General features: G+C 41.4%; 2 protein-coding genes across 4 annotated transcripts in view; one reads left to right on the forward strand and one right to left on the reverse strand.

Moving 5' to 3' along the window:
• On the forward strand, nucleotides 1-10,036 carry LOC135466302 (RNA-binding protein 34-like). Of its 3 annotated transcripts, none has more exons than XM_064743722.1 (12): nucleotides 1-226; nucleotides 1,263-1,499; nucleotides 1,987-2,114; nucleotides 2,547-2,703; nucleotides 3,287-3,346; nucleotides 3,806-3,849; nucleotides 4,713-4,796; nucleotides 5,042-5,105; nucleotides 6,278-6,320; nucleotides 6,774-6,892; nucleotides 8,301-8,412; nucleotides 8,821-10,036. In XM_064743722.1, the coding sequence occupies exons 2-12, from the start codon at nucleotides 1,353-1,355 to the stop codon at nucleotides 9,150-9,152; spliced, it is 1,290 nt and encodes a 429-aa protein (XP_064599792.1). In that variant the 5' UTR covers nucleotides 1-226; nucleotides 1,263-1,352; the 3' UTR covers nucleotides 9,153-10,036. The 3 variants fall into 3 exon arrangements, with proteins under 3 accessions (XP_064599792.1, XP_064599791.1, XP_064599790.1); XM_064743721.1 differs by having other exon boundaries at nucleotides 1,278-1,499; XM_064743720.1 differs by having other exon boundaries at nucleotides 1,352-1,499.
• LOC135466301 (AT-rich interactive domain-containing protein 4B-like) overlaps nucleotides 10,037-23,375 on the reverse strand; it is a 19,085-nt gene continuing 5,746 nt past the window's right edge. The window contains exons 9-23 of the mRNA XM_064743719.1: nucleotides 21,793-21,902; nucleotides 21,075-21,147; nucleotides 20,710-20,804; nucleotides 19,723-19,817; nucleotides 19,329-19,500; nucleotides 18,680-19,012; nucleotides 18,059-18,243; nucleotides 17,310-17,421; nucleotides 16,309-16,376; nucleotides 15,927-16,035; nucleotides 15,508-15,694; nucleotides 15,258-15,320; nucleotides 12,853-14,874; nucleotides 12,280-12,423; nucleotides 10,037-11,766 (exon numbers count right to left, since the gene is read on the reverse strand). Of these exons, the coding sequence (XP_064599789.1) occupies nucleotides 11,606-11,766; nucleotides 12,280-12,423; nucleotides 12,853-14,874; nucleotides 15,258-15,320; nucleotides 15,508-15,694; nucleotides 15,927-16,035; nucleotides 16,309-16,376; nucleotides 17,310-17,421; nucleotides 18,059-18,243; nucleotides 18,680-19,012; nucleotides 19,329-19,500; nucleotides 19,723-19,817; nucleotides 20,710-20,804; nucleotides 21,075-21,147; nucleotides 21,793-21,902 (3,929 nt within the window). The 3' untranslated portion in view covers nucleotides 10,037-11,605. The remainder of the gene's footprint in view (nucleotides 11,767-12,279; nucleotides 12,424-12,852; nucleotides 14,875-15,257; nucleotides 15,321-15,507; nucleotides 15,695-15,926; nucleotides 16,036-16,308; nucleotides 16,377-17,309; nucleotides 17,422-18,058; nucleotides 18,244-18,679; nucleotides 19,013-19,328; nucleotides 19,501-19,722; nucleotides 19,818-20,709; nucleotides 20,805-21,074; nucleotides 21,148-21,792; nucleotides 21,903-23,375) is intronic.

A 23,375-nucleotide genomic window follows, 5' to 3' on the forward strand; every position in this document is an offset into this window, starting at 1 on the left:
CGTGGTTACAGAACAAAAACTTTGGGAAAAAGCTGTCTGGTTTTAATGAGATCATGACTTCGTGTTATTTCATTAAACGCTACATTTGAGTAGTAGATGGGCAGGTAATTGTGTGATAGACTGAAAGCCTGGAGTATCACAGAAAGAAAAGAGAAAACAATACTAAATACGAAATAATCTAAATAGTACTGCAACAACAACAACAAGTTGGCCTGCTGTAAGCAAGGTAGGTAACTATTTGGAGTGTTCCTGGAAGTATGTATGGTTCATGTTTGGTTGCCATGTGCAAAAATAGATTTTACTTTGAAAGTTTTGTCATCTAAGTTCTGGAACAGATGTGCGTAGGTAGCACAGGCGCTTGAATCCAGTCCGTAAACCCTGTATAGGCCATATACCAGTCTCCTATATATATATAAGAAGTGAAGGTATCAAACAACTTTCGGCCAGACGACTGAGCTGTTATCTACACAAATCTACCATTAGTATTTCCAACCTTTTCATACCTTATATGGTTCTTATATATATGTAGGAGGCTGGATTTGAGTGCTCATGGCAGATTGTCTCAACAGCAACAGCATACTCACTGTGAGATGCAAGTTCTCGGGAGTCCCACTTGAGGGGCACTCGCGCATAGACAGGAAATTGGGGTTAGAACCCTGGTGGTACACAGCCTTTGTGTACATGAGTTTTGGGAGAATGGAGCACGTTCTTAATGAAAAAAAATGTGCACTCTGCCTTTGTTCATGACTTATTTGTTTTGTTTTCCTCTGTGGCGATATCTATATGTGTCAGTAGTTTATTTAGATCGGACTAAGCATTGGTCCATCTAAATGGACTCAGTGGGCTCATAAAAAAGAACTTTAAATGTTCTAAATGCATGTAAGTTTGAGGTCTGTCAGCGTGGACTTCATTGAAATCAGTCTCATCGAGTTGAAATTGACAGATGTGCAACTATTTGTTTGAGACGCGGCGATGGACTCAGTGTTACGATGAATGTAATAATTTTAAAATAGCACATTGAGTCCATCTAGATGGACTAACTAAGCATTAGCCAGCACAAGCTTCAAAGTGTAAGGTAAGCGTGAGTGCTGCCATGCGGAACTCTCAAGAACATGTATCTCATAATAAATTATATGGACCCATGACAAGTAAACTAACCTGTTGGGGAACAGTGGCTTTAAAGGTGCTAAACACCATCATATTGTATAGGACTATATTCAGGGGACATTATGGGCAGATTTCACCTCATAATCATGTGACAGGTCCATTTGTTTTAGTTGTCATGCTGAAGATGAAAATCTGTGGAAGTCGCTGAGACTTGATTTATGTGACTGCTTTATTTTTCGGGAAGAATGTCTTGTCCAGAAGGTTACGTGGTTGGGCAGGTTGCAAACCTTCTGTCAAGGAGTGATGTTTTCAAATCAAGTGTTAAGACAGTGAGCAGAGAAAAGGCAGAGAGAAAGAAAAGAAAGTTGGAGTCCTTGTTTACAGTGTCACAGGTAAGTAACACACTCATTGTCTGTAATCTGTTTCACTAGATTTAGGTGCTGTATTTATCAAAGTGTAATAAGTAAAATCTTAATGCCCAGGCTTTTAAAATTCAGTCAAAGAGGTTTTGTCACATACAGATTGATAGAGTGATTCACCCATGATTACAATCCACTTTATTACATACTGTGATTGAGGGAAATCTGTAGACTGATCTAAGAAATGGTCAAGTTTGACAGGCTGTCAGAATACACAGGGATTATTCTACAAGAAAAATGTAAAGAGGTGACCTGGAATGTTACACAGTCAGTCAGTCAGTCAGTCAGCCTTTCTTTCTTTCTTTCTTTTTCTTTCTTTCTTTCTTTCTTTCTTTCTTGGGCCTGATATATTGAAGTGATTTAATTCAATCACCTGGTATTCTAGCTTTGTGTTTTGTAGGTAAGATTTTGTTTTGAAAATTTATTTGAATAAGTACAGTATGTTTTTTTACCATGACAGAGCTATGGTGTAAAAAGGAGTGCCGAACAACCTGGAACAAGGTCAGAGAGAGGCTACAGCCCTCCCTCGGGGGTGGTGCATGAGTCTGTCCATGCTGAGAAAGTGCATCAGACTACAACAACTCCACAGTAAGATTGCTGTAATCGTTGACTAGTGGTAATCTTTGTAGTAAATAGCATAAAGAAGGTAATTTAATGACTAGTGAATGAAATGCCCCACTCAGTGAGAATGTACAGCAGACTGACTAGTAAGACCCGACCCAATGTGAGCGTACAACAGACTGTCTGGTAATACCCCACTCAGTGAGAATGTACAGCAGACTGACTAGTAAGACCCCACCCGATGAGAGTGTGCAACAGACTGATTGGTAATGCCCCACTTAGTGAGTGTGTACAGCAGACTGAATGGAAATGCTTGACTCACTGAGAGTGTACATGACTAGTAATGCCCTGCACGGTGAGAATGTATAGCAGACTGACTAGTAATGTTTTATGTGCATTATCATCAGGTTGTGCTGAGAAATGAGGATTGGTAAAAACATACCATCATTCATTTTGCAGAAACGAAAAAAAGAGAAAATCCCCAGCTGACTCGAGTCTTTCAAAAGAGATGGAGAGATTAGGCCCTCTGAAGCGAATGAGACGTAATCGTCGTGACAGGACAAACGATGAGAGAACTGTGTTTGTAGGAAACCTGCCCACTACAGTTACACAAAAGGTAATGTGCTCTGAGGAGATTTGTATGCTCATTATGTGGAAAGCAACAGAGAAAGGGTATTCATGGGTAAAGTTGATGGCAAAATTGACTAATCGATGAAGGTGCAATTCCGGGTGCCTTTGTGGCCACTGTGTGAGTTCAAGCCCGGCTCATGCTGGCTTCCCTTTTGGCCGTACATGGGAAGATCTGTCAGCAGCCTGCAAAGGGTTGAGGGCTCTGTGGGTTCCCCAGGTTTCCTCCTACCATGATGTTGACGGCCGTCGTACAAGTGAAGTATTCTTCAAACACCAATCATATAAATAAAATAAATAAGAAATTTCAAATCCTGTGTCACATATCATACATAAAGTATATATGTTAAAAGATAAATGAAAGTCACAAAATAAATAAAGTGAAGAAAGTAGCCTTGAATGAATATGTTAGTTTTCTTTAGTTAAACCATGGAGCCATTTGACCATATGTTGTACAAGCAGACTTGATTCTGTTTGTCATATATTACTAATCAGAAAATGAATGGAAATCAGTTTACTGTTATCTCTTAAGTTCTACATGTGGTTATTGTAACATAATTTGCTTTCCACAGGCCCTGAAAGGACTGTTCAAAACATTTGGTGAAATAGAAACGGTTCGCATTCGCTGTGCTGTGAGTAAATAGAGTGGAGAAAGCTCTGATGAATATGTGTAACTTTCTTACAGATTATCAATGCATAAAATCATTATGTAGGACACATTATTTTGTGCAGAAAAACCTAAGTACATGTACTGATGTGAACCTCCTCCCACCATAACACTGGTCAGCGTTGTCTCGGTGAAATTTTCTAGAGTACAGCGTAAAACACCAACCATCAAATAAATAAATACAGTCTGAAAACAGTCTGATGTTTCTTCTGTCTTTTCATTTTCTGTCCAAGTAACACTTAAGACAGCTTATACAAATCTCCTGGGGAAGTGTTGTTTACTGCCGCATATTTTACACAGTTTGTGTTGATTATGATCTTTTGCCATGTACGGAGTACATTTATGTGGACAAGTTTGCAATACTCAATCTTCTTGAGGACATCTGTCAACAAATAGACTTATGGCACTTTGATTTGTCTTTCAGCCAAGAGCAGACTTGAAGATACCCAAAAAGTTAGCCATAATTAAGTAAGTTGGTTCTCGTATTGCCTCGTGTTAAGGTGTATTCACTAGGACTCCCTGGCTAGTCTAACAGAAGTATACCCGAACAACTACACTTCTTAAGTAAGTTGTTCCATATATTGGCTGGTGTCAAGGTGTATTCACTATTACTCCCTGTCTAGTCTAACAGAAGTATACCCGAACAAGTATACTTCTTAAGTAAGTAAGTTGTTCCGTATATTGGCTGGTGTCAAGGTGTATTCAAGTTTACTCCCTGTCTAGTCTAACATAAGTATACGTGAACAAGTATGCTTCTTAAGTAAGCTGTTCCGTATATTGGCTGGTGTCAAGGTGTATTCACTATTACTCCGTCTAGTCTAACAGAAGTATACCCGAACAAGTATACTTCTTAAGTAAGTAAGTTGTTCCGTATATTGGCTGGTGTCAAGGTGTATTCACTATTACTCCCTGTCTAGACTAACAGAAGTATGCCCGAACAAGTATACTTCTTTATTAAGTAAGTTGTTTCATATATTGGCTGGTGCCAAGGTGTATTCACTAGGACTCCCTGCCTAATGACACATAAATGTATCCAAACAGTTAGCCATAATTAAGTAAGTTGGTTCTTGTATTGTCTGGAGTTAAGACAGCACTATAGCTGCCCGTCTACATGTGTCCTGGAGAAAACTGGAATTTTATTTCAGAATATTGTTCTAATTTGTTGTTGGATGTTTACCGTGTTCCATACATAGTCTATGTTAAGTCATGTGGATTAAGCCAATTATTGCAGTGTCACATCACCTAATGTCACCTACTGATCATCCTCACCTGGATTCAACCCATGGCAGAAGTTTGCTCTTGTTTTATGTCTGGAACTTCTGTGTCCCTAGGAAGGAGTTCCATCCCGATCGCCATAATCTGGCCGCTTTTGTTGTGTTTAAGAAGTGTGAGGATGCCCAGAAGGCTACAGCATTGTAAGTTTGCGCCTGACCTCTCCTCCTTCACAGCTTTGTAATATCAAAAATATAGTGGTGGGTGACATATACCTGTATTTATTTACACTTTTTGTTCAATTCATGTCTTTTTGTGCAGTTCATTACAGTTCCAAATCTGTGTTTATATGTAAGATGATTTTTTAATATAGGCTTTTGATTAATAGTTAAGGTTAATATAAACGTATCATACAGATCACCTATAATTGATAAGTGTTTTGTTTTAGGAATGGTGACTTGTACACAGAAGGTTTTCATATGAGGGTTGATCTGGCCAGTAAGGACAAACAGGTGAGTCTTGACCATTGTGAGACTGGATATTAAATATGTCAACAGGTGAGTGTGACTCTTGTGAGGCAGCAATGTGAACATGTCAGCATGGAGACAAACATGTGGATGTGACTCTTGTAAGGCAAGTGTAAGCATTGCAGTGTCCTCTCGGATGTGTCAGCACTGTATGAAGACTGCGAACCATAACTGGGCAGGGTATATGTCTGGTGTCTGCTGCATGACGTTTGAGGCATCAATGTATGGAGACAGTGGACTATGACTGGGAAGGGTGTCATATCTTGTTTTCAGCATGGTGTATACTGTGATTGTGTATTGTATCTGGTGACCATGAGTGACATTCCTGTGAGGCATCCTACCATGAGACAGTGACTGGGAAAGGTCCTATATTTTTTCTATGCATGGTGTGTACTGTGATTTGGCATGGCGTTACAGTGGGGCATCACCTGTATGTTTTCTATGCATGGTGTGTACTGTGATTTGGCATGGCGTTACAGTGGGACATCACCTGTATTTTTTCTGTGCATGGTGTGTACTGTGGTTTGGCATGGCGTTACAGTGGGGCATCACCTATATTTTTTCTGTGCATGGTGTGTACTGTGATTTGGCATGGCGTTACAGTGGGGCATCACCTATATTTTTTCTGTGCATGGTGTATACTGTGATTTGGCATGGTGTTACAGTGGGGCATCACCTGTATGTTTTCTATGCATGATGTGTACTGTGATTTGGCATGGCGTTACAGTGGGGCATCACCTATATTTTTTCTGTGCATGGTGTGTACTGTGATTTGGCATGGCGTTACAGTGGGGCATCACCTATATTTTTGCTATGCATGGTGTGTACTGTGATTTGGCATGGCGTTACAGTGGGGCATTACCTATATTTTTTCTGTGCATGGTGTGTACTGTGATTTGGCATGGCGTTACAGTGGGGCATCACCTATATTTTTGCTATGCATGGTGTGTACTGTGATTTGGCATGGCGTTACAGTGGGGCATTACCTATATTTTTTCTGTGCATGGTGTGTACTGTGATTTGGCATGGCGTTACAGTGGGGCATTGCTTTATGAAGATTGGATTTTGATTTGGCCAAATAAATGTTTGGAGATGATGGTTAAATGCCTAGAAAAGAAATAGGCTTTATCTAAACAAGAGTTTGTATTTCCTTGCAGCATGACCATCAAAGATCTGTTTTTGTAGGAAATCTTCCATTCGGTAAGTTGCACTTTACCTTTCCAGTGTAGACCTATACAGATTTTGTGGAGGGAAGTAAATTTTGTGTCGATTGCCGTTGCACATATTCTTGGGGAAAGTAGTTTGCTTTGATTGTTGTTACACATTGTGGAGGGAAGTAAGGTTTGCTTTGATTGCCATTACACGTTATTGGGGGAAGTAAAGTTCGCTTTGATTGCCGTTACACAAGTTATTGGGGGAAGTAAAGTTTGCTTTGATTGCTGTTACACATTGTGGAGGGAAGTCAAGTTTGCTTTGATTGCCGTTACACATTATTGGGGGAAGTGAAGTTTGCTTTAATTGTTGTTACACATTGTGGAAGGAAGTAAACTTGGCTTTGATTGCTGTTACACATGTTGTGGAGGAAGTGAACTTTGCCTGGATTGTTGTTACACATGTGGAAGGAAATAAATTCTGTGTTGATTGCTGTTGCAGATGTTGTAGAGGCAGATGTCTGGCAGCACTTCCAGGAATACGGGGAGGTTGAGAATGTACGCCTGGTGAGAGACCGTAACACCAGCATTGGCAAGGGCTTCGGCTATGTCCTTTTTAAGGTAATACAATCCAGCATCAGCAAGGGCTTCAGCTTCATCCTATTTAAGGCAATACACTCCAGCATCAGCAAGGGCTTCAGCATCATCATGTTTAAGGTAATACAATCCAGCATCACAAGGGCTTCAGCTTCATCCTGTTTAAGGTAATACAATTCAGCATCAGCAAGATCTTCAGCTTCATCCTGTTGAAGGTAATACACTCCAGCATCAGCAAGGACTTCAGCATCATCCTGTTTAAGGTAATATACTCCAGCATCAGCAAGGGCTTTAGCCTCATCCTGTTTAAGGTAATACAATCCAGCATCAGTAAGGGCTTCAGCATGATCCTGTTCAAGGTAATACACTCCAGCATCAGTAAGGGCTTCAGCATGATCCTGTTCAAGGTAATATACTCCAGCATCAGTAAGGGCTTCAGCTTTATCCTGTTCAAGGTAATACACTCCAGCATCAGTAAGGGCTTCAGCTTTATCCTGTTAAAGGTAACACACTCCAGCATTAGCAAGGGCTTCAGCCTCATCCTGTTTAAGGTAATACACTCCAGCATTAGCAAGGGCTTCAGCTACATCTTGTTTAAGGTAATACATTCCAGCATCAGCAAGGGCTTCAGCCTCACCCTGTTTAAGGTAATACACTCCAGCATCAGCAAGGGCTTCAGCTTCATCCTGTTCAAGGTAATACACTCCAGCATCAGCAAGGGCTTCAGCTATGTCTTGTTAAGGTAAACACACTACAGCATCATCTACATACCAGCATAGGCAAAGGCATCAGCTAGGTTTTGCTTGAGGTAAACACACCCCAGCATCAGCAAGGGCTTCAGCAAAGTCCTGTTTAAGCTAAATACACCAGAATCAGCAAGGGCGACAACCAAGTCCTGTTTAAACACATCAGCAAGGGCTTCAGCTACGTTCTGTCTAAGGTAAACACACTGAAGCATCAGTAAAGGCTTCAGCTACATCCAGATACCGGCAGAGGCTTTGGCTAAGTCCTTGACCTCTACAGAGCATGTACACCTCTGTTCTGGTTTGGCAGCGTCTTTGTCTGGAGGTTGGTGATAATAGCTGGATCTGCCCATATACCTGATCTCTGTTATAAATAGTTGAAATATAGCCTGCGTACAGCCTATTAAAACCAGCTAACAAATGTAAGTAAAACTATACTTGTGATCAGAAATTCTCAGTGAAATCCGTAAGATATCCAGACCACGGTTTTAGTATATATAAATTTCTAAATTCTCAGACAATATATATATTCTCATAAGCTATTAGTATTCAGCAAAATGACCATAATGTATGTGATTCTCATGGCCGGTATACAGCGTTACAAAATAGTTGATTTTGTAAAATATTTTCTGTGAAATTTCAGATAATGCACAGCTTATTGGAGGGTTTGACTTTGTTTCTTTTTCCAGGACAAATCATCGGTTTCTTTGACACTCAAATTCGGGAAACACCAATTTAAAGGGAGGGAACTGAGAGTTCAGCAATCAACTGCACATCCTGTGGAGACCAATGGTGGCAAAGGTATTTCTGATATTCACTCGATGTGTAGAGGCACATGTACTTTTTGTAGGCAGGGTTAGCTATTTTCATTGTCACACTATTTATATCCACGGAAGCCTATTAGTGTTGACTTGACACTAGATTCAACTTTGTTTACTTTTTGAAATGTTTGCTATACCTTTGTGCATGCACTCCATGAGAATCTGTATGTATCCATGATGAATATAAATATAGGTAAACCAGAAGTTTTACCAGAGAAAAAATAAAATTCACCACCTCCCACTCCCAAGTTTTTATAACTTGATACTGATAAGACTTCTGTAGAACACACTTCCTATTTAAGTGTGGATATAAAATGAGATCTTCACAGCAAGCTTGGAATAAGATGTATTTTCACTGTTTGTTAGTCATCGCTGGGTTTGATTTCAGGAAAGTCTGATGACCTCAGCACAGCCCAGAAACACAGGACAAGGCCCAAGTTTAAGGCCAGCAACATTACATCTCATTCATTTCAAGGGGATAAAGCCTTCAAAAAGTCCTTCAAGAAAGGTCATTCACGCAAAGGACAGAGACCTGCGTCTGTGGGAGATGTTGGTGGGAGCAAGAAGACATCAAAGGGGTTTAGTGAGACACAAGGGACCAAATCCACAGGACAAAAACGTGTGAACAGAGCCGTTGAACTGAAAGGACAAGCAAAGAAAAGCACTTCAAAGAAAGGACTCCCAAAGAAAGGAAATCACAAATTTCACAAAGCAAGATAAATAACTTTAAGACTTGTTACAACTCTGCTTGATAATTGGGAAAGTGTTTAAATACATGTATTACAGTAGTAAAGGTCTTCAATGAATCGGGTTGCTGATCGTTAATTCAAGAAGTAAATGAGTTGTGCGAGAGCAGGCGGAATTCCATGCATGTTCACCAAGTCACAGTATATTCTACTGTGCGTGTAGGTGAAATTCAACGACTGTTTCTCTTGTCACATTATTCTGTGCTCTGAGTGTAGGTGAAATCCCAGGCCTGTTTATCCTGTCACAGCAGACTGTGCTGTGAGTGTAGGTGAAATCCCATGCCTATCCTGTCACAGTATACTGTGCTGTGAGTGTAGGTGAAATCCCAGTATACTGTGCCGTGAGTGTAGTTGAAATCCCAGGCCTGTTTATCCTGTCACAGTATATTCTGCTGTGAGTGTAGGTGAAGTCTCAGGTCTGTTTATCCTGTCACAGTATAGTGTGCTGTGAGTATAGGTAAAATCCCAGGCCTGTTTATCCTGACACAGTACATTCTGCTGTGAGTGTAGGTGAAATCCCAGGCCTGTTTACCCTGTCACAGTATACTGTGCTGTGATTGTAGGTGATACAACTTTTTGCTCTGTCACAATATGCTAGGCTTTAAGAGTAGGTGAAATTCCATGCCTGTTCACCCAGTTGCAGTACATGGTGACACCAGACAGTACACCCTGCCCTGACAAAGTGCATAGCTGACAGACCAGTACAGTGACACCAGACATGACACTCCATGTATAGTATACGGCTAATAGACCAGCACATGTTCACCATGACGCAGTAACAGAGTACAGTCAATGGACATCACACCCCAAGCAATGACTTCAGATGTAGTTGCAAAAATAAATACCAATGTATATGGATCGATTTGTCGAGTTTTTGTGTTTATTTGTGGCTAAGAATAAATAGTGACAACAGTGTAGTATAGATCAGTGTGAAGGCAGGGGTATGTGCCCCAAACCTCTGCTGGCTTCAGTAATATCATTGCCTGTGCACCACCCAGTAAGCTTTTTACACACCTCAGAGTTGCTTGAACTGTACAATTAACGAAATCTGTAACACACCACTGCTACAACATGGCATCAACTCAATGTAAAAGGAAGCCTTCCGTTGAGTTAAAAATTCATAATATTTGGGGTTTAAGAGCAAACTGTACAAAAAATGACCAACATTATAGTCTTTTCAACAGAGAGGTCAAGCAACATTCGACCATCAATACCCATACATCAACAGCTTGGCACCATTAACTCTCCATACACACATGTATATTATTATAATATTTTCATCAAAACTGTCAAGATGTTCAGCTTTTCATTCAATTTAATGACTTGGCAAGGCAGCCTTAAGAAAAGTAATTCATTTGAATATGGATGCCAATGAAAATAAATAACACACCATGATAAACATATTATCAGAAAATTCATTTCTCTGATGTGAATTATGGGGTGGAAACACTTAATTCTTGATCCACCTCACCTCCCAAGATTTGGGTTTCTGAGACACAATGCTTGCACTCAGCTGTTCATTATAGTGACAATACCAGACAGATGTGTAAGTTCACAGCTTGTCCTACCAACAAATTGGACTTGCATTTCAAAATTTGCATTGCTTGTCATTTATACACGAGCAAAAATAAAACCCCAACCATAATACAAACATTTGCAAAAATTCATTGCATCAAGATCTCTCAGTTGACTGTGATACCCTCAGTTACATGTAGAAGTCTGTGGGTCACATATAGGGTATATAAAATCTATACCTAACAATTTGTTCTAACATTATCATATATCACTTTTAATATAAAGTTTTATGTCTACATCATTTTCAAAATAATCTTAAGTTCATTGTATCATGGCAGCAATGTACAAAGAAAGCATTATATCATAGCTTAACCCAGCATCCAGTAACTGGGAGCATTACTAACATGATCAACATCGTAAGTCACATGTGACAGTGAGGTCCATGTCACATGTCCACATCACATGTCCATGTGTGACAGTGAAGTCCATGTCACATGCCATGTGTGACAGTGAGGTCCATGTCACATGTCCATGTGTGACAGTGAGGTCCGTGTGACAGCATTATACACACCACGAAATATAACATCAAAGTGCCCTTTGATGAATGCATCATGATTGGTTGGAATACTGCGTTACCATAGCAACAAGCATTGGTGATTGTTTTGCACCATCATGTAGAAAATGGCACTGTATGGTTGATGAGAAGCCAGACCATCTGGCTAAACAGCAGTAAGGCAAGTGTATTGAAGACAGAGAGAGAGAGAGCACTGTAGTCCTGGACAGCCAGACAGACGGACGGACACTCACCACAGTCTGGATGACAATTCCGCCCATCTGTGCATCCGTGAGCATTATAGACTAGCACAGTCATGGTGACTTGTCTCTTCGACTGTGACTACACATCTGCTACAGTCACACCGACTCACTCTCCCGCTCCTTTCGCTTGTGCCGTTTACGTCGTCTGTCTATACAGGCCACCTCTGCCTTCAATGACATATAAATTTTGCGTATCTCAGAAATCTTCTCCACAAGGAATGTGATCCTCTTCTCTCCCTCCAGGTACTTGCCTTCCTCTGTAAACATAATCATACTTATTTAGGGGGTGTTATGGTTAGTACAATGCTTATATTTGTGTAAATGTCTTTTCCCCAATGTTATTTATTTGATTTATTCAAGGACTTCCAACAAACTGGAGTGACTGAGGAAAACTATTGACCTTTGGCAAGTTACTGATAATCTGTGGAATACAGACATGCGCATCATATTGGTGGAAAACGTGTGGTCTTAAAAGCTTGCGCCAACAACCACATGAGCTTCATTTATTTAATTGATGTTTTACGCAAGAATATTTTATTTTTTTAAGAATACTAACATAACGGCATTATGGTGGGAGGAAACCAGGCAGAGCCCGGAGGAAACCCACAACCATGTGCAGGCTGCACATGAGAACAACCAGAGGAGGGGAATCCACAAATTCCCTTTCCATAGCCAATACAGAAACTGCTTTGTCCTAACAAGTGAAAGACAACGCTCTCTCCCATGTATCTTCTTCATCCATCTGATGTTGATCCAACAGCAAATCATACCTAGGTTAAAGTTGTATTTGGAAGGTTTAGGTGACCGGGGTTCCAATCTGGAGGGAGCAGCTCGTGCAGGTGAGGCTCCAGAGGGGACCACCTCCTCAGCAGCTTCTTTCTGTTCTCCTACTACAGCCTCTTCACTGTCACTCCCTGCACACAAAAAACACACCAACAGTCAAGATACCAGCCAAGAGCAACCAAGTCAGTCATCTTGAGAAATATCAGATACATGCAGCACATCGCAAAAGTTTTATTTACTTACTTGATAGCTGTTTTAATACATTACTCAAAAATTTTTCACTTCCACGAAGGCCGTCTGTTTTACGCATGGAGGAAACAGGAGTTCCAGGATTAAACCACAAGTACTTTCGACAGCCAACGGTCACCCAGGAATTACAAGATTTGAAGGCTGACAAATTCACAACTCTCAAATCTGCGTTGTTCAAACTGATCAAAACAAAACAAAACAAACGTTTTTATGGACACATGATTTTGGAAAATTCATTTTAAACTTGCAATGAACGGTTGCTTATTTACAATGCTGTACAGTTTTGCTGAGTATGTGGACTATGTCCTCACCCGCAGCCTTGGCCGCCTGCATCTTTTCCTGCCTTTTTGATGCCCTCTTCTTCTTCTTAGACGGAGTAGTGTTGTCCGTGTCCCTCTTCCTCTTGCTGGGGGGCAGGAGCATATCATTGCTACTCTCAGAGCTTGGCATATTCCCACTACTACCACTCTCGTTGGAGGTTGTGCTGCCCTCACCACCACTGGGGGATTCCCCTCCTGCCGGAAGCCTTTCTGTCGTCCCAGACTCCAGGTTAGCCTCCGCCATTGTCCGTGATACTGCCCGGTCTATTGACAGCTGGAGGTTGTCGGGGGGTGCTTCTGGGGCGTCACCAGACTCATGTTCCGGTGTGGTGGGCGGGGTGTTGTCCATCAGAATACTGCTGACAGAGGGCTGTGGGTCTTCACGAGGTGGGGTGGGGTGCCTAGGGGGTGCAGGAATGGCTGGGGAAGGCTGGGGTACTGTGCTGGCTGTGACAGTAGAGTCTTTGGTATGGGGGTTAGCACTGGCAGAGGACAGAACTGATGATGAGGAGGAAGAGGCAGAGGCAGTAGCAACCACTGGAGGGGTGGACACAGTGGGAGAGGAGGGGACCACCCACTCTGGACTGACAGACTCACACTTTTCTGTCTTCCCACTTAGCACCTCAGCCACCAACTTTCTGAGACTATCATTTGACAGATCGCTGGAAGAATTATCTTTTACCTTTTCCGCTTCATTTTCTCTGTGTTTATTTTTCTTCTTTGCTTTTCTCTCTTTCTTGCTGAGCTTGTCTTTGCCAGACTTTCCCAGTTTGGAAGAGTCTTTCTTGGAACCATCCTTCACTTTCTTCTCTTTGATTGTGCCATCTTTCTTGATACCCTCATTTTCTTGCCTCTGCTGCTCATGCTCACCCTTCTCTTCCAAATGCTGCTTCTTTTTCAGTTTTTTCTTCACCTTTTTCTTCTCATTTTCGTCCTTGGTTTGTATTTCCAGTCCATCAGACTTTTCCTCAGAGGACTTTTCCATTGCTTCATCTCTCCTTTCTCGCTTTACCTGCGGCTCTAGGAGTGGTTCCTGTACAGACTGGACGGCTGAGCCTTCACGCGGTCGTTTCTCTGCTAACTTATCTTTCATCACAGGTGCAGCAGACACATTTTCCCTCACCACAGGTGCAGATTCACACATTGGCTCTGGCATAACTGGCAGCAATTCAAAGCCAGAGGACCTCCCCTTCTTGTTTTCCTTGGGTTTCCTGGTTCGTGATTTCGCGTCAGATTTCTCTTGGCTAGTAGACATATCTGTTAAACTAACAGCCTTGACTAATGTTGGGGGTTTCTCAAACTCTGCCATTTCGGCTTGAGGCAGCTTCCTGTCTCCCTCCTTCACAATGACTGGTACTTTGCTGAAACTTTCGTCATCAGACCCGGAATCTTGCCTGTTCTCTGGTATCTCCAAAGATCTCACGTCCCTGATCTTCTCAGATACAGGCTCTTCCAGCCCTTTGCCCTTCCCTATTTTGTCAGGTGTGAATTTTTGGGCGTCATTTATGCTGGACTCGATTTTCTCCTGAACAGGGGACTTAGGCACCACAACCACAGCTGATTTCTCTGTTGGCTTTTCAGTTAGTGGTTTTTTACTCTCGCTGATCTGGGCACTGTCGCTGGGAATCACAGCCTCCTTAGGTGCAGGTCTAACTTCAGCCTTCTGACTTGATGAGCCAGAGTTGTTCCCCTTTTTCACTCTGTGCTCTTCGGTTTTCTTTGTCTCTTTCTGCGCTGGCAGGTCTTTGTCTTGCTGGGACGGCACATCCTCTGCTTTATCCAACTTGTCCACTGTGGGTTCCTGCTTGACCTCAAACGCGGGTTTAAGAGTCTCCCCCGAGGTAAAGAGTTTACTGGCAGGTGTTTGTGTGAGATTATCAACAGGGGGCGGGGCCGGTTGCTCCTCCTCTTCCTCCTCAGGCTCCACCTTTACAGCCGTCTCTTCCAAGTCAGCACACTCCTCTTCCTTACTCTTCTCCTCAAATGACATCTCACTCTCCTCACTTTCTGAGGCTATAACAGAGGATGAGGAGGCAAACATCAAACACACCACCAGGTTAGGACATAGGCAAGATTAAACATGTGTTTATGTTAGACTTTTATCTATCTATCTACAACCCAAGCTGTAATATACACAACTTCAATGGATCTCAATAAGAGTGTAAAATTAACTAGATTCCTGATCAAATGTCAGCCAGGTGAAAGAATTAGGGGTCCGAGCATGCCAGTGCTTTGGTCATGTATCTTCTCTACCTTGTTCCAGGTGTAGACATATTTACCAGTGTAATGTAAAGAAGAGATCAGTCCCAAAGGCCTGTAAAGCCTTGTCATGACCAAGCACTTACCAAGAGGACAATGTATGCTTGAACAATGAACCAACTCTACTGGAAACTTACCGTGGGATTGTACATCTGAGGACTCTGTGTAACCTGAACTTCTGCGAGTGCGACGAGCTTTACCTAAAACAAAACAAACAGCTAGGAACAGCGACCAAAAAACCAGAGTGTTATCAAAAAAAGGAAACGACACATTAGCTGAACAGGTTATGTTATCTGAAATGGCGGCAAGCATGTATGTGAAACTTACAAATTAGTTATGGCCACAGCAATTTTAACTGTTTTAAGAGGCAGAATAAATTGTTCTCACTAGGTAGAGGCATGACGGGGACCTCCAGTGAGTTTGACCGGGTGGGGCGACTCTTGGCTGAGCCTGTAGGAGCCGGGGAACGGCTTTTATGAGACTTCGTGTCAGCCCCACCGGGGCGTGTGGGTGTGACAGAGCTGGGTCGCCCTCGCTTCTTCACAGGGGGTGTCTGTTGCTGCTGCTGCTGACCCTGTCATATGAAACAATCACATATGAACAATTATTTTTGCAATTTCTGTCTTTGATGAGCAAGTGACATTACACCAAATTTTATATACAAACAATTTAGCAGATGTCCAACACTAATTTATTAATTTATATCTGATTTACAAAAATGGTACAGCATTAATTACTGCAGGGAAAGCAGAGTCTTTCTCCCAACATTTCCATTTGCTGCTCAGGGAGTTTACCAGCTTTCTCACCTTAGGGGACTGCGGTGTTGGTGTCGTCTTTGTCTTGTTCGCTTTCTTGCCTGTGTCTGGTTTATCCACTATCTTGACAATCCTGTCAGGTTTCACCCATTCATCATACCTGCACAAACAGTAACACAATTATTCAATTTGGCATCTACATGTACATTCACTATAACCTGAGTCAAACTATTTTCATTGGCTCAACAAAGGTTTCATTTCAAAAAAAAATATATATATATATATATATATACCACATGCATATGAAAAGCAAGCCTATATTTTGAAGGATTCCATCAATGTTTGCCATTACTTGGCTTCATTACATTTCCTTTATGACACACAAAGTGACACTACAGCCTGTGTAACAGAAGGGGTGGGTGCAGCAGTTTACCTCATGTTCCAACCAGCATAATGAACCAGGTACTGGAGAGATCCATCCTCTGTACTCGCTTCCACAACCTGAAATTACACATCACACTGTCAAATACACCTTTTAAATTTGGGCACTCTTTTGGTAATTTAATTCAGGCTAAAACATTTTCAAATATTAAAACTTGAACTTAATGTCATATACACCCAAATCATAGAGTCAAAATAAACAAATAACAAATCTTTGTACAGCAAGTTCACATGAATACAAGAGATTTTTAAAAAATGTATTAAGCGCAATTACTCATAATTTGGCTTATTTTAAGGTGTGTTGTAATTAGGGCACCTGGAGGGTATAAAAATGTCCTTGTATTTGACTTTCTATTATACTATTTGCCACTTATACTAACTGAAAAACTGCCATAGAATGCCATCTGGGGATGTATTATGGCAGGATCACTTGTTTAAAGACGTGAAAAATGGGTGAGGAGGCAAACAAATGGAAAAAAAAAAAAGGAACAGGCATCAGGTAGACATGTAACAATGCATGACTACAACTTCACCTTTTTTATTTATTTATTTGATTGGTGTTTTACGCCGTATTCAAGAATATTTCACATATACAATGGCGGCCAACATTATTGTGGGTGGAAACTGGGCAGAGAAACCCAGGGGAAACTCACGACCACCCATACAGCAACCTCACGACCAGGTTGCTGTATGACCTTCCCACCTATGGCCGAAGAGGAAGCCAGCATGAGCTGAACCTGAACTCACAGCGGCCGCATTGGTGAGATACTCCTGGGTCATCAAGCTGCACTAGCGCGCTAACCAAATGAGCCAAGGAGGCCCCCTTTACCTTTCAGGCTTGACTGTGAGGACAAAACTTGTAAGGCAACAACAACATGCTGTCAGCTCTTTTATATGTGGAACTGAAGGTGCAAAACACAGAAGTGTAACTGACAAGATCTCCCAACAGGCCTTTGGATATTACAGCTACTACTCAGCACCAGCTTATCTCACCTTGGCTTCATAGATCTTCTGATTTCTACCTCGGCCATATTTAACCTTCAGCTTTGTTGCTGATGGTAGCACATCTCCATCATCAACCTCTGCATCTGCCTTCTCCTCCGATCTACAAAACAACAGGAAAATAGCACCCTTAAAGAAGCCAGGAAAATCATACATGACAATAAAAATCAAATTACACAAGACAATCAACTGTCCACACCGTCTGTTGAATGCTACAACTTCAGACTTTCCCTGAGGCTTACATTTACATAATTTTAATACATCATTATGAGTAGACTAGGTAGACAACAGCGAGGTAAGTGTTGTGGCAGACTTACTAATCTACCTAATCCTTGTCCTCATGACTCGTATCTACAGCATCCAATACATCATTATGAGTAGACTAGGTAGACAACAGCGAGGTAAGTGTTGTGGCAGACTTACTAATCTACCTAATCCTTGTCCTCATGACTCGTATATACAGCATCCAATACATCATTATGAGTAGACTACGTAGACAACAGAGAGGTAAGTGTTGTGGCAGACTTACTAATCTACCTAATCCTTGTCACCATGACTTATATCTACAGCATCCAATACATCATTATGAGTAGACTAAGTAGATGGCAGAGTTTACTGTTGTAGCAGACAATACTCTTCTACTTCCTGTTTGTCCTCATGATTTATATCTACATCATCGAATATACCATTATGAGTAGACTAGGTAGACAACAGAGAGATAAGTGTTGTGGCAAACTTACTCATCTACTTCCTCCTTCTCCTCAGCCTTGCTCTTCACTTCCTCCTTCTCCTTGCTCTTTTCCTTCATCTTCCTTCTTGTGTCCTTCTTTTCCTCCTTCTTCTCCTCCTTTTTCACTACTTCTATGTCTTCATCTTTCTCATCCTCCTTCCTCCCCTCATCAACACGAGGAGATTTTCGACCGGGCTAAATTGAAGCACATCACTTCAGTATATTGAGCCATATATTTTTGATAAAGCACAAGCGTTGCCTGTTAAGCGATACATTACGTGTTGGAAATGTTGTTTTAGAGGTAAACCAATCGCTCTAACACAACTGATCAAATGAAACATCCATTTCTTTTCCAGACGTTACAAGAATCTCGAGTACTGAAATCTGAATGTAGGATCCTTTAATTATAATGAGCAACAAATGAAGAGGACATTACCTGTTTCCATCAAAGCTTGTAGTAAGATGTGCTATGCTTCACTAAGCATGTGACCTAGATCAAAGTGTATTAAGGCCAGGTCAGTAAAGGATGGTTAGTGATGCGTGACGACCTCAGTTGTTCAAGCCACATCCTGGCTATATAACTACAACAGCTAATGGAACTGAGGAAAACTCACATGTTAGACAGTCTTACCGTGACACTGGCAGTAGACCCAGCTGCCGAGGCAGCAGCTCTGGCACGTTTGCGGGTGGCCTTGAGTCCCCGGTCCTCCTCGCTGGGGTCCCTCTTCACATCCTCTCTGCGTTCCTCCTCTTCACGCTGGGTGCCTTTCCTCTCCTTTGTTTCCCGCAGGTCTCTCTTTTCCCGCACCTCCTCTGATTTCTCCTCAGGTTCTGATTTGAAACTCTCTGACAGTTCCTTCTTGATGCTGTCCAATTGTCGTCGGGAATCGCTCTCTGGCTCTGCACTGGCCCGGCCTCTCTCGGGCGTGTCTTTACTGCGGCGTTCCAATTCTTTCCCCTTTACCTAACACACAGACAGACAAACATCCAGTCAAAACACAGATCTTGTGAAACAAATGATGCCATGAAGCCCACAGCTGTCATTATCTTATGGGACTGGTCATTTTGTTAGCTTTTTTATCTGTCCAACATAACAGCACCCCCCCCCCCCCCCCACTCCCCACACCAACCAAACTACATTCACCTCTACATGAATACAAGGACTATTAAAATTATCACAGAGCAGCAGTTCTTAACTTATGTTAACAGTCTGATCAAATAAAAACAGAACTTAGAGGAAGCAAATCTCTTAGGACATGATACACAAACCGAAGTCCTACCTCTTTCACCGGGGTCTTGCGTTCCTTTGGAGACATCATAATATCATCAGACTTCCTCTGCGTTTCCCTGAACAAGGATCGGTTAGAGCTGTGGCGACTCCTTCCGGGCCGACTGATCGTGCCCATTGTGCTGCCTAGTTTACGGTAAAAATCCTCAAAGGCGTGTAAATACCTGGTAAATCAGTGAAAAGAAAAGAGTCAAGTGTGAAACTGTTGTTTAAAGGTTTACTAGGGCAGTCTTAACCAGACATGGCTAAATGTTGTTGTATTCACCTAGTCAATTCCCTAAAATGCATAAGAACCTTTGTTTGTATTTTCAAAAGCAATTTAAATGTTTCCAGACATCACATAACACATTCAATGGTGTAGAGCAGGAGTAAAAACGTGAACTTACTTTTTGTAGGCATTCTTGATTTGTGCAGATGCCGAATTTGACTGAGGGAGATTCATCTTTGAGTAGACAAGACGCCAACGCATGGTGTTTGTTACCTGAAACACAAAATCTGGCCTTAGAATCCAATCCGCAGCCTAGCCATACCCCTTGGTCATACCCCGTGAGCGGCTCAAGCCGCATATTTGTCAGGACCTCGTTTCCCCATGAGTGGCTCAAGCCCCATAATACACTACCTCTGACTGGTCTAACTTTGCAAGGAAATTCAGATTTTTTGAGAGCTACGCCAATCCAATACTGCCTTATGAGATCCTATGGGAGCCACGCGAGCTGTGTTCGTAGATTTTCATTGGATGCAAGCCATAAAAAGGCGCAAGAAAATGTGGAGAAGATTCGACGACTTTCTATGAGTGTGTTGACAAATTGGCAGATTCGAACACAGAAGACAATTTCGAGGGCTTTAAGAATGAAGACATTTGGGAGGGTTTCGATTCGGATATTTCGGTTTCAGAAGTTGGTAGTGACATAGAAGAGTCTTTTGACGAAGAGGAATTAACCTCGCACTCCAGAATTAACGAGAGACGAGAACCTGAACAATCGGTAACTGTACCTATAACAACAAGAACGTGAACTACGGATACGATCAATTTTCAAGCTCTTACACCTTTTTTTATCACAATCTTACTCAAATCGAGATACACAGTTCTAATAAAGTGATTCCTTTTATGTTTACACACAAAAATACCAACTGCGATCCTAAGTCTGATGGTTAAATTATCCAGAAATCATGAGACAAAAAATTCGAATGTTTACTGCAAAATTGTATTTCTGCCGTGGCCTGCTGGGGATCAAGCGGTGAACAGGGTTGCAGTAGCGAGGGCTGTATGACGTTGAGGTAGCAAATGAGTTAATAGAACATGCATGTTACACTCATGATGTGGTGATGTATACAAATGTGTTTTCCATCAATCTATTGCACAGCCACCTCACCCTGTTATATCCACCAATAGTCTGCACAACCTTGAACAGTTTGTACAGGTTCAGATCCTTGCTTCCAATGCTTGGGGCCTTATTAATGGGGGTTCCTGTCAATAAACAAGAGCAGCGAGTGAATTTCCACTAACAGAACTGTCAGATTTGAGCCAAGCACTGCATTTCTACTTTGTAATTAATTAGTGCAAAGAAAACCATACAAAAGAATTCCAAACACAACAAGAAATGCATATGAAACAGTCCAATACATTAGCTTAATATCTATCTAAATTACTCACTTTAAATACAAACATAATGGTCAATCAGGTAATTTGTATCATTACATGTATCTACAAGACAACCACATGATGATAGCAGCCTACCTCTATCATCCATAAACTTATAGAGCTGAGCCACAAATCTGTCTTTCTCTTCACTAGGCTCATCATCAGACGACTACAACAAAAAAATTTAAAAGTCAGACAGAGGCATATTAAACAAAACATTTCCATTAAAATGTCATGTCAGAGCACCAACAGCTGCGGCCACTCTAACCACACAAAGATTTCCTTCTGTAAACAAGGTGACCATTCAGGAGAACAACGCGGACAGCATATTTTTAGAATGGAGAGAAAGCTTGTTACAAAGTTTTACAGACGATGTCAAGAAGCCACAAATCTGTCTCCATCCAAATTGGCTTATCATCAGACAATTTCAACGTAAGTTCTATATCCATCATACATATCCTCCTAATTCTTACGGTGTGTCACCCGTACCAATTTTAGTACTCCAATATGTAGTTTGATATCAGACATCATGTGTTACCTCAATTAAAGCAATTTTAGTACTCCAATATGTAGATTGATATCAGATTTTATGGGTTACGTTGATTAAATAACAATTGTAATACAGCACCACACGTCTAAATCTGAATATTAGAGATTGCCATATTGATAAGTCTATCTTGAATGTCCTTAAAATTTCAATAGTTAATAATAAACAAAACATAAACAAAATGATTATGCTATTCCATATTTTACAAAAAAATAAATGCTGTTCATAAATCGGTGCTCTCCTGAAATGGGCTTAGGTTTGACTTACATCATCATCTGCCCCTTCATCCACTTCTGTCTCGTAACCTAATAACTCCTCCTTGTTCCAAGTCGCTGGAGGCTCGCCGCTGTCATAATATAACAGGGCCTTCTCCATAGCTGAAACAGATACACCACCATATTACACGACATTACAGAGAATCTTGAGTACTCTAAATTGTGTTATAGATTAGTGTAGAACATAAAGTCACTTAAAACTTATCTCTCAGTCAAGTTCAAAACAGGTAACCTGACTGGTCTTCCTGTAAATCTTTAACCTTTTCAACGACTAAAGCACTTTTATGAGTGGAATTTATGCATACAATTATAATGAGAATGCCGCTAAAAATGATTTTTGTGTATCATTATAGATGTAAGCTTCACAAAACTGTGCAACTTATTTCTCTACACCCATTAGCTAACATTCTCAGAATGTTTAAAAATATTTGTGGCTGAGGTGGTTGAAAAAGGTTTAAGTATTAAGAAATGAAACGCTGTTTACCATGCTCAAATCACCAAGATAATGCACAGCAGACGAGAGTTGTCCACTCTTTGAGAATGAGGGGCCGCATGCTGTGCATTATCTTGGTGATTTGAGCATAGCAAACTATATATTATTTCTATTCTAACATACCATTATAAAATAACAGAGCTATTAGAGGGGAAAAAAATAACACGTAACCGCTCTCCCCTTTTTGTTTCTAGGTTGTTTTGTTATGATTTTGGGCAAATCCATGCCAGGGTAATGGGTGAGAAGCATAAATGGAAGGTGCTTCCTGAGATGGTAGCGTTGCCGAGAATTTTAATAACCATCTGGAGCTGATTTAGGCAGACTAACTTCTTCAACTCGGATGACACTTTGTGTCTGGGTGACGATAGGTATGCAGCCCGGCGCCCTGACACAAGTCACAGAGTCATCCGACAACTGGGAGGAAAAACCGGTTGAGTGTAAAACACTGCTCAAAGGGCGGTATTGTTCTTCAGACAGCCTGTAGCTGTATGTGACTCCTCAGGCTGGACTTGTTCCGGTGGCCAGTTACGGACATTATCCCCTATATTCCATCACCAGTGAGGCTTGGAACAGTGGCTTCAGTGGCACGGAGGGAGTGGTTTGTGCACTACATCACTGGAGATGTCTGCCATCATTGAGGACAGGCTGTTCACTCCCATCCCTTTCTTGTAATATCAGCAATTCATCACTTTTGGAGGGGTTACAAGCAAGAGAACATTGAAAAAACAATTGAAAAAATAAAAGTTCCCAGAGACTTGTTAGATGATGCCACCTCTTTGTTTCTCATACATAGGATAAGTGCCTATTAGCCACATGATGTCGGTAACAGTAAATAATTCACCCTCAAAGCTGACTACTTGGCCAATTGCCTTTGTCCTCTGAAAATGTGAGCTGTCAAATTTTGAAGAAAACCAGACGTTCTGAGAGAACAACCAAGCCCCTCTATTCCATGAGCAAAATGGAACTTTTCCAGTGTCCATGGTGAGGACAGCACATGTGTTTAGATTGTCAATTTGAGCACGCTTCGCTCACCATTGCTTTTAGTGTTCAAGTTTTTGAAGGTATGTGAGCATTAGGGTATA

The sequence above is a fragment of the Liolophura sinensis genome, chromosome 6 (assembly GCF_032854445.1).
Source record: "Liolophura sinensis isolate JHLJ2023 chromosome 6, CUHK_Ljap_v2, whole genome shotgun sequence".
In the NCBI taxonomy this organism is placed as follows: Eukaryota; Metazoa; Mollusca; class Polyplacophora; order Chitonida; family Chitonidae; genus Liolophura; species Liolophura sinensis.

Coding starts and splice junctions, on each gene's coding strand:
- LOC135466302 (XM_064743722.1), top strand. CDS start 1,353: ATGTCTTGTCCAGAAGGTTACGTGGTTGGGCAGGTTGCAAACCTTCTG. Junction 6,893..8,300: donor TCGGCTATGTCCTTTTTAAG/GTAATACAATCC, acceptor TTCTTTTTCCAG/GACAAATCATCGGTTTCTTT. Junction 8,413..8,820: donor GGAGACCAATGGTGGCAAAG/GTATTTCTGATA, acceptor GTTTGATTTCAG/GAAAGTCTGATGACCTCAGC.